Source organism: Nerophis ophidion, linkage group LG13 (assembly GCF_033978795.1).
Source record: "Nerophis ophidion isolate RoL-2023_Sa linkage group LG13, RoL_Noph_v1.0, whole genome shotgun sequence".
NCBI lineage: Eukaryota > Metazoa > Chordata > Actinopteri > Syngnathiformes > Syngnathidae > Nerophis > Nerophis ophidion.
The window spans coordinates 6,487,756-6,502,566 of record NC_084623.1 but is presented as its reverse complement, the minus strand read 5'-3'; the positions used below and the strand labels follow the sequence as shown (position 1 = coordinate 6,502,566).

At 38.3% G+C, this 14,811-nt stretch overlaps 1 protein-coding gene across 2 annotated transcripts in view; it reads left to right on the top strand.

The window, feature by feature from the left end:
- Positions 1-1,040: 1,040 nt before the first annotated feature.
- The window catches only part of LOC133564174 (histamine N-methyltransferase-like), a 20,167-nt gene continuing 6,396 nt past the window's right edge, over positions 1,041-14,811 (top strand). The window contains exons 1-4 of one of the 2 annotated variants that reach the window (XM_061918319.1): positions 1,041-1,181; positions 1,263-1,400; positions 10,987-11,039; positions 12,704-12,811. In XM_061918319.1, coding sequence (XP_061774303.1) covers positions 1,267-1,400; positions 10,987-11,039; positions 12,704-12,811 — 295 coding nt within the window. In that variant the 5' untranslated portion in view covers positions 1,041-1,181; positions 1,263-1,266. Of the gene's footprint in view, positions 1,200-1,262; positions 1,401-10,986; positions 11,040-12,703; positions 12,812-14,811 lie in introns of both variants that reach the window. The other variant, XM_061918318.1, reaches the window with a different exon arrangement.

The following is a 14,811-nucleotide window of genomic DNA, read 5'->3' as shown; positions in this document are numbered from 1 at the left end:
CCTGTACAAAAACAAACAAAAGACGGACACTAAAAGTGTCACTTTTTGCCACTCTGATTTTGTTTTTTTATTAGTTTTGGAACAAGTAATCTATTTCTCTTGGTTTCATTTGCTTGATTGGTTGTTTGTTTGATGTTGGATTTCTGTTGCTGAAAAAAATACTTTTTAGCCTTTTTCTTGAAGTAAATATACATGGGTCGAAATTGACCCGTAACACCATAGATGTTACTATAGTTAAAATTTTTAAAATGAAAAAATAAACACAACACATTTATTTAAGAGATGTGTTCTAATACCCCTTAGTAATAGTTAGGTAACACAACAACCTTTTTTTATTTATATGATTCTCTTGAGGTTCGTTTTACCATTTTAAAAAAATGAAATCGAGGGGTATACTGACAAAAAAAAGGCCCAATGGCCCAAACCAAAAATATTAAAACCAATATTTTCTAGGATAAGGAAGCCTAACAAGGTAACCAAGAGATGAGAAACAAATTGGATGATAGATAATTGTTTGTAGTGTATTTTACAGCTGATTTAAAACATGGGTCAAAACCGACCCGTTAACATAAGAGATGCTAACAGAAAGCTAACACAAGAGGAAGGTTAAAGCATGCAATGCTTCTGGAAAGGTATTACTGGACTTGGCTGAGGTACTGGCGCCATCTTGAGGCCAATGGTAGTAAGTGCAACTGAAACATAATTTACAAATAGCACAGTCTAGTAAATGAATCATATACTTTATGGGAACTCAAAAAATAATAACTTCCGTAAAATTACTATTATATTACTTTTTATTATTATTCATGTGCTCTTTGCTATATAATGATTGCTGGCCTTCCTGCAAAAATTACAATCAATTTGCTCGAATTTATCTCAGTATTAACTTAACCTTATTTGGGATGTGGCATTTCAAAATTAAAGTCGTTGCTATGGCCTTTGCATTTTATCGACTAACATCCCTGTTCTTTCGTAAAAAAAACGTATTTCTATCGGCTCATGCCATGTCCGATGTTGCCATACACGCTAATGTTTTCACTTACCGTCATAGAATGTGATTGCTCGAGCTCGACGGACACACGGCGGCTTTTATTTTGAAGTCCGCTCCCTGCCGTTTTGAAAAAATCTGCGTGAGAAGGAAAAAAATCCATTCTTCAGTTTGACCTTCGACAAGACAACAGGTGGACGTGATATTCCAGGTAAATGTATATCGTTTTGTTGACTTCCTGTTGTGTTTACACGCGTGTGTTCATGTCTGACAGCATCATGGCGGCGGAGGCCAAGCAGAGCAGTTATGAGGGAAGTGAAGTAGAAAGTTTCCAATTCTACCTCCAACACTCTGGCGAGCATCAAGCTGTTGTCCAGTTTCTCACCAAGAACTTGCCAGACCAACTCATAAGGTAGTAATAATAATGACACTGGTATTAAGAAGAATAACGTGGCTTAATGTGAGTATATTTATATAGCGAAACCCAATATCTAAGTTATCAATCAATCAATCAATGTTTATTTATATAGCCCCAAATCACAAATGTCTCAAAGGACTGCACAAATCATTACGACTACAACATCTTCGGAAGAACCCACAAAAGGGCAAGGAAAACTCACACCCAGTGGGCAGGGAGAATTCACATCCAGTGGGACGCCAGTGACAATGCTGACTCTGAGAAACCTTGGAGAGGACCTCAGATGTGGGCAACCCCCCCCCCTTTAGGGGACCGAAAGCAATGGATGTCGAGCGGGTCTAACATGATACTGTGAAAGTTCAATCCATAGTGGCTCCAACACAGCCGCGAGAGTTCAGTTCAAGCGGATCCAAGACAGCAGCGAGAGTCCCGTCCACAGGAAACCATCTCAAGCGGATCAGCAGCGTAGAGATGTCCCCAACCGATACAGGCGAGCGGTCCATCCTGGGTCTCGACTCTGGACAGCCAGTACTTCATCCATGGTCATCGGACCGGACCCCCTCCACAAGGGAGGGGGGGACATAGGAGAAAGAAAAGAAGCGGCAGATCAACTGGTCTAAAGTCTAAGTTACATTTAAAGGCCTACTGAAATGAGATTTTCTTATTCAAACGGGGATAGCAGGTCCATTCTATGTGTCATACTTGATCATTTCGCGATATTGCCATATTTTTGCTGAAAGGATTTAGTAGAAAACATCGACGATAAAGTTCGCAACTTTTGGCCGCTAATAAAAAAGCCTCGCCCGTACCGGAAGTAGCAGACGATGTGCGCGTGACGTCACGGGTCGTGGAGCTCCTCACATCTGAACATTGTTTACAATCATGGCCACCAGCAGCGAGAGCGATTCGGACCGAGAAAGCGACGATTTCCCCGTTAATTTGAGCGAGGATGAAAGATTTGTGGATGAGGAAAGTTAGAGTGTGTCATACTTGGACTTGGATTGTTTGTGCTCCTTAGACGCAGAGGGAATATTGGACGAGCCAGGCGGGAATTCGGGTACATGATTCTTTATTTATACACTAAACAGAAAAATAAGCAAACTAAGGGCGCTCACAAGGAGGTATAAAACTTTGCTACAAAATATAAACATGAAACGAAAACACCTGCTCGATTGGCATGAATGAACTATGAACAGAAACAGCACGATGGCATGAGTATAAACAACTAAAACAAAACACTTACTGTGACAACAAAAACAGGAGGCAAAAATAGCAAGGTGCGTAACTTAAGTAGTGACTGTGATGATTGGGAACAGGTGCGGGACTGAGGGCAGGGGCGTGACTAGAAGGGCACGGTGAAAATCAATGAGTTGTCATGGTAACAAAAACAAACCAGGAAGGGGAAAAAACAGAACAAGATTCCAGAAAACAAAACAAAACATGATCAAACATAAGATCAGATTTACAGGCGAAGTCGGAGCGATTCAGATGTTATTAGACATATTTACTAGGATAATTCTGGAAAATCCCTTATCTGCTTATTGTGTTACTAGTGTTTCAGTGAGATTATATGGTACCTGAAAGTCGGAGGGGTGTGGTGACCGCCAGTGTCTCTGCGGGAAGCCACGTTTCTCGCCGAGGCGAAGCAAAGGCAGCCGTTGGGGCCAGGCTGAGCTTTTTTCCCCCTCCTCCACGGTGGAAGCATCCCACATTCGGGGGCAGATGGACGAAGGAGGCAAGAGAGTCCGTAGCTGCCTCTTTGACACGTGTACGGGGAACGACGCAAGCTATCCACTCATGTCCACGGTAAGAGCCGACTTATTACCACAATTTTCTCACCGAAACCTGCCGTTTGACATGTGGTATGGAACCACGTCCGCTCGACCGCTCTGTTCCGTATTAAAGCTTCACCGCCATCTTTAGGGAATGTAAACAAAGAAACACAGACAGTGTTTGTGTTGCTAAAGGCGGCCGCAATACACCGCTTTCCACCAACAGCTTTCTTCTTTGACGTCTCCATTATTAATTGAACAAATTGCAAAAGATTCAGCAACACAGATGTCCAGAATACTGTGTAATTATGCGATTAAAGCAGACGACTTATAGCTAGGATCAGGCTGGAACAACATGTCCGCTACAATCCCTGACGTCATCATGCCGCGACGTTTTCAACAGGATACTTCCGTGCAAAATTTAAAATTGCAATTTAGTAAACTAAAAAGGCCGTATTGGCATGTGTTGCAATGTTAATATTTCATCATTGATATATAAACTATCAGACTGCGTGGTCGCTAGTAGTGGCTTTCAGTAGGCCTTTAAGAATAATAACGTGGCTTAATGTGAAGTATATTTATATAGCGCTTTTACATAGTGAAACCCAATATCTAAGTTACATTTAAACCAGTGTGGAGCAGGTGTGAGCAGTGACTAGGATGGAACCACGTTCGCTCGACCGCTCTGTTCCGTATTAAAGCTTCACCGTCATCTTTAAGGAATGTAAACAAAGAAACACAGACAGTGTTAGTGTTGCTAAAGGCGGCCGCAATACACCGCTTTCCACCAACAGCTTTCTTCTTTGACGTCTCCATTATTAATTGAACAAATTGCAAAAGATTCAGCAACAGAGATGTCCATAATATTGTGTAATTATGCGATTAAAGCAGACGACTTATAGCTGGGATCGGGCTGGAACAACATGTCCGCTACAATCCCTGACGTCATCATGCCGCGACGTTTTCAACAGGATACTTCCGCGCAAAATTTAAAATTGCAATTTAGTAAACTAAAAAGGCCGTATTGGCATGTGTTGCAATGTTAATATTTCATCATTGATGTATAAACTATCAGACTGCGTGGTCGGTAGTAGTGGCTTTCAGTAGGCCTTTAAGAATAATAACGTGGCTTAATGTGAAGTATATTTATATAGCGTTTTTACATAGTGCAACCCAATATCTGAGTTACATTTAAACCAGTGTGGAGCAGGTGTGAGCAGTGACTAGGATGGAACCTGGAACCCTCAAGTTGCAGGCAGGGCCACTCTACCAAGCGAGCGATACCGCCAGTGACGTATAGTCAAGCTGTTGTTAAGGTCCTGCTGTATTGGAACGGATGACAGCTTTTAAAGACTAAATACTGCTGGAAGTGGATTTGTTTATTTACAAAGCAGAGGTTTGTCTAACCCAGGGGTCACCAACCTTTTTGAAACCAAGAGCTACTTCTTGGGTACTGATTAATGCGAAGGGCTACCAGTTTGATACACACTTAAATAAATTGCCAGAAATAGCCAATTTGCTCAATTTAACTCTGTTATTATTAATAATTAATTATATTTATCTTTGTGGAAACACTGATCATCTTAATGATTTCTCACAATAAATATATATTTTTGATGACATGTTTTAAATAGGGCCAACACAGATAGACAGCGACTTGTCCAGGGTGTACCCCGCCTTCCGCCCGATTGTAGCTGAGATAGGCGCCAGCGCCCCCCGCGACCCCGAAAGGGAATAAGCGGTAGAAAATGGATGGATGGATGGATGGATGTTTTAAATAGGTTTAAAATGCAATCTGCAGTTTTTTTAGAATATACAACAAATTGGACCAAGCTATATTTATAACAAAGACAAATCATTATTTCTTCTAGATTTTCCAGAACAAAAATTTTAAAAGAAATTCAAAAGACTTTAAATGATTCTACAGATTTTCTAGATTTGCCGGAATAATTTTTTTGAATTTTAATCATAATAAGTTTGAAGAAATATTTCACAAATATTCTTCGTCGAAAAAACAGAAGCTAAAATGAAGAATTAAACTAAAATGTATTTGTTATTATTTACAAAAAAAAAAAAAAAAAAATACTTGAACATTGATTTAAATTGTCAGGAATGAGGAGGAAGCAATTTAAAAGGTAAAAAGGTAAATGTGTTTAAAAATCCTAAAATCGTTTTTAAGGTTGTATTTTTTCTCTAAAATTGTCTTTTGGAAAGTTATATGAAGCAAAGTAAAAAAAACAAATGAATTTATTTAAACAAGTGAAGACCAAGTTTTTAAAATATTTTCTTGGATTTTCAAATTCTATTTGAGTTTTGTCTCTCTTAGAATTAAAAATGTCAAGCAAAGCGAGACCAGTTTGCTAGTAAATAAATACAATTTTAAAAATAGAGGCAGTTCACTGGTAAGTGCTGCTGTGACGGACTCACGCCGTCGTCTTGCGGGTTCCATGGACCATCAAGGAAGGACATGACTTCGAGCCGGTTTGACTTGCTTTATTTCCCGCACAAGCTTGTCTGCGGCCGGGTCGCTCTTCCGCTCCCTCTGCTGCTCGCTCCACCATCTGCTTTTCAATAGCACGTACTTCAATCCGCCTCTTCTTATGTATTTTTTTTGCTCCGCATCATCACCAGCCCCGTTCTCTCCTCCTTTTCCCCTTTTATACAGCAAGGAGAGATACGTTAATCGCGTTCAGGTGCGTGATCCACACACCTGATCTTGTTTGTGGCGTCGTTCCCGACACGCCCCTCCTCGCCGCTCGCTCGCCATCCCCACCTCCTCGCCGCCATCATGCCCTGCCTCTCTGTCTGACCATCGACTCCGCGTCTCTACAGCTGCTTTTTAAAACAGGCCAGCGGGCAACTCATCTGGTCCTTACGGGCTACCTGGTGCCCGCGGGCACTGCGTTGGTGACCCCTGGTCTAACCGCATGGAGGTAAATCTATTCCAACGTGGGCCCGGACGGGTATAATCATGGCGTAATAACTTCAAAATGAAGACAACTTCAGATTGTTTACTTTGTTTTACCAAAATAGAAAAAGTGCATTCTGAAAATGTATCTATATTTAATAATCCTCTTGACAAAACACTGCAGTTCTTTGAAAATTCTGAGGGAGGAAAACATTTGGGGCGTTTCAAAAACACCATGAAGAACACAATGAACTTTGGATTCAGAAAAATTTATTACTGCATTTTTTGGATTATAAGTCTCTCCGGAGTATACGTCGCACCGGCCGAAAATGCATAATAAAGAAGGAAAAAAACATATATACGTCGCACTGGAGTATAAGTCGAATTTTTGGGGGAAATTTATTTGATAAAATCCAACACTAATAGACATTTGAAAGGCAATTTAAAATAAATAAAGAATAGTGAACAACAGGCTGAATAAGTGTACGTTATATGAGGCATAAATAACCAACTGCTATGTTAACCTAACATATTATGGTAAGAGTCATTCAAATAACTATAACATATAGAACATGCTATACCTTTACCAAACAATCTGTCACTCTTAATCCATAAATCCCTATGAAATCTTCTTCCTCGATGTCGCTTCTAACAACTCTGCCAACTCCAAAGGTATGCGCCGCTTCCTCTTGTCGTTTTCCGGCCTTCTTAAAGGGACTGGCACCTAAACACTTATTTCCTTAAAATAAACATGGACAATACAGGTGCATCTCAATAATTGACCTTTTCTATTGAAAGGTTAGTTCATATTTAAATATTTTATTTAAAAAAAGTAAAAGTCTTATATTCTATGGATTCACTACAGACTAAAATACTTAAAGGGGAACATTATCAGCAGACCTATGTAAGTGTCAATATATACCTTGATGGCGCAGAAAAAAAACCATCTATTTTTTTAACCGATTTCCCAACTCTAAATGGGTGAATTTTGGCGAATTAAACACCTTTCTGTTTATCGCGCTGGAAGCGATGACGTCAGAATGTGACGTCGCCGAGGTAACACACCCGCCATTTTCATTTTCAACACATTACAAACACCGGGTCTCAGCTCTGTTATTTTCCGTTTTTTTGACTATTTTTTGGAACCTTGGAGACATCATGCCTCGATGGTGTGTTGTCGGAGGGTGTAACAACACTAACAGGGAGGGATTCAAGTTGCACCACTGGCCCGAAGATGCCAAAGTGTCTGCCGCCAGACCCCCATTGAATGTGCCAGAGTGTCTCCACATTTGACCGGCGATGCTAAGGCAGACATGGCACAGAGATGTATGGATAACCTGCAGATGCATTTGCAACGATAGTCAACGAAATCGCAAAGGTGAGTTTTGTTGATGTTGACTGCCAGCTAATCGATGTTAACATGCTACGCTAATCGATGCTAACATGCTATTTACCGGCGGTGCTAAAGCAGACATGGTACAGAGATGTATGGATAACCTGTAGATGCATTTGCAACTATATTACGTTTCCTTCCACCTACATTTAATGCGAAACAAACACTTACCAATCGACGGATTTAAATTGCTCCAGTGTCAAAAGATGCGAAAGTCCTGATCGTTTGGTCCGCACATTTTACCGGCGATGCTAACGCAGCTATTCGGCCATGCTATGGCTATGAATAGCGTCAATAGCTATTCGCTCAATAGCTTCAGTTTCTTCTTCAATATTTTCATACTCCAACCATCTGTTTCAATACATGCGTAATCTGTTGAATCGCTGAAATCCGAGTTTGAATCCGAGCTAATGTCACTATATCTTGCTGTGGTATTCCCATTGTTTGTTTACATTGGCAGCACTGTGTGACGTCACAGGGAAATGGCCAGTGTCTTCGCAGAGAGTCGAAAATAAGGCACTTTAAAGCTTTATTAAGGGATATTCCGAGACCGTTAAAATTTTGAAAAAAACTTCGAAAAATGCAACAAGCCACTGGGAACTGATTTTTTTTGTTTTTAACCCTTTTGAAATTGTGATAATGTTCCCCTTTAAAAATAAAATAAGTAATTTCTTAAAGGGGAACCGCACTTTTCCTTATCCTTATGTAAGACAGGAACTCATATTTTTTATTTTTTTTGCGTTCTAACTCGTAAATAAATACTAGCAGAAGTCGGCTAACAATGGAGCTACAGGAATAAGAGTTGCTCTATTCCGCCTATAAAGCGTGACGTACGTAAGTATACACAAGTATATATGTAATGTAACGTACGTAAGTATACACAAGTATATATGTAATGTAACGTACGTAAGTATACACAAGTATATATGTAATGTAACGTACGTAAGTATACACAAGTATATATGTAATGTAACGTACGTAAGTATACACAAGTATATATGTAATGCAACGTACATAAGTATACACAAGTATATATGTAATGTAACGTACGTAAGTATACACAAGTATATATGTAATGTAACGTACGTAAGTATACACAAGTATATATGTAATGTAACGTACATAAGTATACACAAGTATATGTGTAATGTAACGTACGTAAGTATACACAAGTATATATGTAATGTAACGTACATAAGTATACACAAGTATATATGTAATGTAACGTACATAAGTATACACAAGTATGTATGTATTGTAACGTACGTAAGTATACACAAGTATATATGTAATGTAACGTACGTAAGTATACACAAGTATATATGTAATGTAACGTACATAAGTATACACAAGTATATATGTAATGTAACGTACATAAGTATACACAAGTATATATGTAATGTAACGTACGTAAGTATACACAAGTATATATGTAATGTAACGTACGTAAGTATACACAAGTATATATGTAATGTAACGTACATAAGTATACACAAGTATATGTGTAATGTAACGTACGTAAGTATACACAAGTATATATGTAATGTAACGTACATAAGTATACACAAGTATATATGTAATGTAACGTACATAAGTATACACAAGTATATATGTAATGTAACGTACGTAAGTATACACAAGTATATATGTAATGTAACGTACATAAGTATACACAAGTATATATGTAATGTAACGTACATAAGTATACACAAGTATATATGTAATGTAACGTACGTAAGTATACACAAGTATATATGTAATGTAACGTACGTAAGTATACACAAGTATATATGTAATGTAACGTACGTAAGTATACACAAGTATATATGTAATGTAACGTACGTAAGTATACACAAGTATATATGTAATGTAACGTACATAAGTATACACAAGTATATGTGTAATGTAACGTACGTAAGTATACACAAGTATATATGTAATGTAACGTACGTAAGTATACACAAGTGTATATGTAATGTAACGTACATAAGTATACACAAGTATATATGTAATGTAACGTACATAAGTATACACAAGTATATATGTAATGTAACGTACGTAAGTATACACAAGTATATATGTAATGTAACGTACATAAGTATACACAAGTATATATGTAATGTAACAGGCACATCCGTAATAATACATGTTATTTACGTATTTTGCTCATTTTATGCATACAGCAGTGAATTCCTTTCACAGACACATCACGTTTGCTTTTCCCTTCAACAACAACACTATAAATCATAGGTGTCAAACTCTGGCCCGCGGGCCAAATCTGGCCCGCCGTGTAATTTAATTTGGCCCTTGAGGCAATATCACTTTAGCATTCGAGCTGGCCCGCCGCTGTAACACCGCATTCACCGCTAATACTCATACTTGCCAACCCTCCTAATTTTCCCGGTAGACTCCCGAAGTTCAGTGCCCCTTCTGAAAATCTCCCGGGGCAACCATTCTCCCGAATTTCTACCCATTTCCACCTGGACAACTATATTGGGGGCGTACATTCAAGGCACTGCCTTTATCGTTTTCTACAACCTGTCGTCACGTCCGTTTTTCCTCCGTACTAACAGCGTGTCACATATTTGTGGCTTTTCCACACACCCACAAGTGAATGCAAGGCATACTTGGTCAACAGCCATACAGGTCACACTGAGGGTGGCCGTATAAACAACTTTAGTACTGTTACAAATATGCGCCACACTGTGAACCCACACCAAACAAGAATGACAAACACATTTCGGGTGAACATCCGCACCGTAACACAACAAAACAAATACCCAGAAACCCTTGCAGCACTAGCTATTCCGGGAAACTTCCAGCAAACTGACCAATAATTACCGTTGTATTCATGCATTTTCTCTTGCTACTTCAAGGCTTGAATGTTTGGTTCATTCATTATTTTTATTTTATTTTCAAATGTATTATTAGCCTGTGGAAAAAAAAATTGATATTTACCTCAGAAGATTGCAAATAGAAAAAAAGACATACAATTTTTATTTAAATTTTATTTGATATACCATTGATATTCTTTTAATTATTATTATTATTATTTGAAACTGGATTTTGCCTGTCACTAAAGTTATATAAGCCTTGCTTGCTCAATATTTATTGCAAAACTTGTTTGGGTCCCTATTAAAAGGCTAATTTGTTCAACCTTGGCCCGCGGCTTTGTTCCGTTTAAAATTTTGGCCCACTCTGTATTTGAGTTCGACACCCCTGCTATAAATCATGGCAGACTTGAGGAGAAACAACAAATACTACTTTGGGACAAATGATGATCCAGAAACTTGTATTTTTGAGCCTGAACATAAGGAGGATGATGTACACATTTTCAAAGCTGCATGCTAAACAAATGCAGCTTTAGTGAAACACTGAGCATCATGTAGCAGTATTGCTAAGTGCTGAACAAGAAATACAAACAATCAACATAATAAAATATCAACAACCACATGAGTGTATATGATCATGATTTGATTTGATGATTATCTTGTGTGTGCTTTGCAGAATGGGAGCAGACAAAAGTAGCCTGGCTGTTCTGGGCGTGGGAAGTGGTGGAGGTATGTGGTGACTGAAACCAGCAACTGGTGTCCCTGAAATAATGTTGTAATATAATGTTATTGGATTCATCATTGCACCACACTCCCTTATGTAACGCCGTTCAAACGTGAAATGGAAAGGCACGTTTCAGTGGCATCCCGATTTACGCACCCCTCCATTTGAAAACTTTTCTGTTTACGGACCTACAGATGGCGCCAAATACTACTCCGTGTTTGAAGCATGTCTCTTCAGTCCATGGGTGTCAAACTCTGGCCTGCGGGACAAATTTGGTCTGCCGTGTAATTTCATTTGGCCCTTGAGGCAATATCAAATTAACATTAGAGCTGGCCCGCCAGGATTATACAGCGGCAGTACCGCTGTAACACCGCATTCACCGCTTATACTCATACTTGCCAACCCTCCTGATTTTCCGGGAAACTCCCGAAGTTCAGTGCCCTTCCCGAAAATCTCCCGGTGCAACCATTCTCCCGAATTGCTCCCCGGACAACAATAATATATGCACATAATATATGCGGCTTGTACACACTCACACACAAGTGAATGCAAGGCATATTTGATCAACAGCCATACAGGTCACACTGAGGGTGGCCGTATAAACAACTTTAACACTGTTACAAATACGCGCCACACTGTGAAGCCACACCAAACAAGAATGACAAACACAATTCGGGAGAACAACCGCACCGAAACACGACATGAACACAACAGAAAAAAAAACCAGAATCCCTTGCAGCACTAACTCTTCCGGGACGCTACAATATCGACCCCCGCTACAACCAAACCCCGACCATCTCATTATTTTATTTTCAAATTTATTAGATAGTGGAAAAAGTTAATGTTGATGTTTACATTAGAAGGCTGCAAATAGAAAAGAGGCATTACATTTTTTATTTAAATTTTAATTCTGTGATATTTTTTCGTTTGTTTTTTGAAAGTTGATTTTGCACTATTAGGTTATAGAAGCGTTTTTTAAGCAAATCAGTGTAACAAACTGAGCAATAATTAACGTTTTATTCATTCACTTTTTCTTGCTACTTCAAGGCTTGAATGTTTGATTCATTATTGTTATTTTACTTTCAAATGTATCATTGGCCTGTGAAAAAAGTTTATTTTGATATTTACCTCAGAAGGCTGCAATTAGAAAAGAGGCATTCTATTTTTATTTAAATTTTATTTGATATGCCATTGATATTTTTTAAATATTGTTATTATTATTTGAAACTCCATTTTGCATGTCACTATAAAGTTATATAAGCCTTGCTTGTTCAATATTCAATGCAAAACTTGTTTGGATCCCTCTTAAAAGGTTAATTTGTTCAACCTTGGCCCGCGTCTTTATTCAGTTTAAAATTTTGGCCCACTCTGGATTTGAGTTTGACACCCCTGGTATGTACTTGCTCTTATTGAAGGGACTGAGGTAGCCGGCATCGTACGGCAGCAGGTTTTTATTTGCGATGAGAACAGACTTTTGTGGGAAAAAAACGGACTTATCTCACAGCGAACGCGGAGACTACTCTTCCAAGCGCTCCCCTCCACCACCTCTCGTCTCTCCCTCCGTCTAGACTAGACAGGACTTTCCTTAGGAGTCTTTTTGTGCTTTTCTCGCCATTTCCCGGGTCTAAATTGGCTGTCAAAGTTTACCAACCGGTCTGCTATCTTCCAGGCGAAGTGGATGTCCACATGCTGTCCCTCATGCAGTCCACCTTCTCCACTCTTCCCATCACCGCTGACGTCGTGGAAGGAAGCGCCGAACTGGTTGCCAAATTCAAAGGTATCGACAACGTGCAGTGTTTGTTTTGTTTTGATTCTCGTGACGTTTGCGGTCTGTCAGCATGATATTTATAAAGTTAAAATCACAGTCATCCCTCACAACATGTGACCTTCGCCCTGGAAGCAAAGTTTGGACTGTAAACCATCGACCCGTTCATTATACACAAAGCAAACTATAACCTGCTTCGCAAGAATATACAACAATTCTTCTCCACAAAAGAAGAGAAATATAATCTTAGAGAAAAATGTAATTTAAAACATTTGTATGCACGTACAACACTTAAGACCTTCAGTATATCAGTATGTGGAATTAAATTATGGAATGGATTAAGCAAAGCAATCAAACAATGTACTAATATGATCCACTTTAAGAAACTCTTCAAACTGGAAGTGTTTACAAAGTACAAAAAAGAAGAACTATGATAAACATTCTGATTTTACTCACCCATTCATTCTCAAAATAATCTTACTTATCTCATCGTATGGAATAAAACTTGCTTCACCAATTATTTATTTGTTTATTTATTTTTATCGTGATTACTTATTACTTAAGGAGTATACATTGTGAATACATTGAGAACAGGAAGTGAACAAAAGTTTAAGCAACTGTTATGTAAAGAAAAGGGGTAGGATTAAATAAGCTCTGCTTCTTCCTACTCTTTTTCGAACATGTTGAAATGAGAAACTGGAAATTGTGATGTATCATGTTGTATGCTTGCATGTTCGAAATAAACTCAAACTCAAACATTACCATAGATATTGACCGATATTTGACATACTGTATTTTCCGGACCATAGTGTGGACCGGACCATAGTGCGCACTGCCACTGAGCGGGTCTATTTTCGATCATTTTTCATATATAAGGCATACCGTATTTTTCGGACTATAAGTCGCAGTTTTTTTCATGCGACTTATACTCAGGAGCGACTTATGTGTGAAATTATTAACACATTACCGTAAAATATCAAATAATATCATTTAGCTCATTCACGTAAAAGACTAGACGTATAAGATTTCATGGGATTTATGGATTAGGAGTGAGAGATAGTTTGGTAAAGGTATAGCATGTTTTATATGTTATAGTTATTTGAATGACTCTTACCATAATATGTTAGGTTAACATAGCAGGCACATTCTTAGTTGGTTATTTATGCCTCATATAACGTACACTTATTCAGCCTGTTGTTCACTATTCTTTATTTATTTTAAATTGCCTTTCAAATGTCTATTCTTGGTGTTGGGTTTTATCAAATGAATTTCCCCGAAAAATGCAACTTCTACTCCTTATACTCCTTCTTTATTATGCATTTTCGGCCCGTGCGACGTATATTCCGGAGCGATTTATAATCCGAAAAATACGGTACTTAAAACATTATGTTGCTACAAGTTTTCTATGTATAAAAAAAAAAATAAACGTTTGAAAACAAACAATTTAAAGCCTTGTCCAGCTGTTTACTGACATACTATTTATGTTTTTTGATTGATTTCAACTTTTATTAGTATATTGCACAGTACAGTACGTATTCTGTAAAAATGACCACTAAATGGTAACACCCCAATAAGTTTTTCAACTTGTTTAAGTCGGGGTCCACGCTAATCAATTCATGTTAAAATAACTTTTACTGCGACTGAATATCGGCACCAAATACCGGTTATGGGCCTCTTTGACTAGTAATACCGTATTTCCTTGAATTGCCGCCGGGCCGCTAATTAATTTAAAACCTCTACCAAAGGCATGCGGTAAAGGCAAGCATGCGCTAATTATTTTATAACCTCTTCTCACTCCGGCACTTACCAAAGGCATGCGGTAAATTTAGTCCTGCGCTTATAAATTTGAGTGTGATGTAAGGATACATTCATGAAAAGCACATTTAATAAAAAAAAACTTTATTATGGTCTTACCTTATAAATGAAGTCCATGCGCGGCTTCTTCTGATCAAAAGCATAGATAACTTGTTTATAGAAGTCTTCCTTATCTTTCTTCAGTTTTAAAAGTCTCT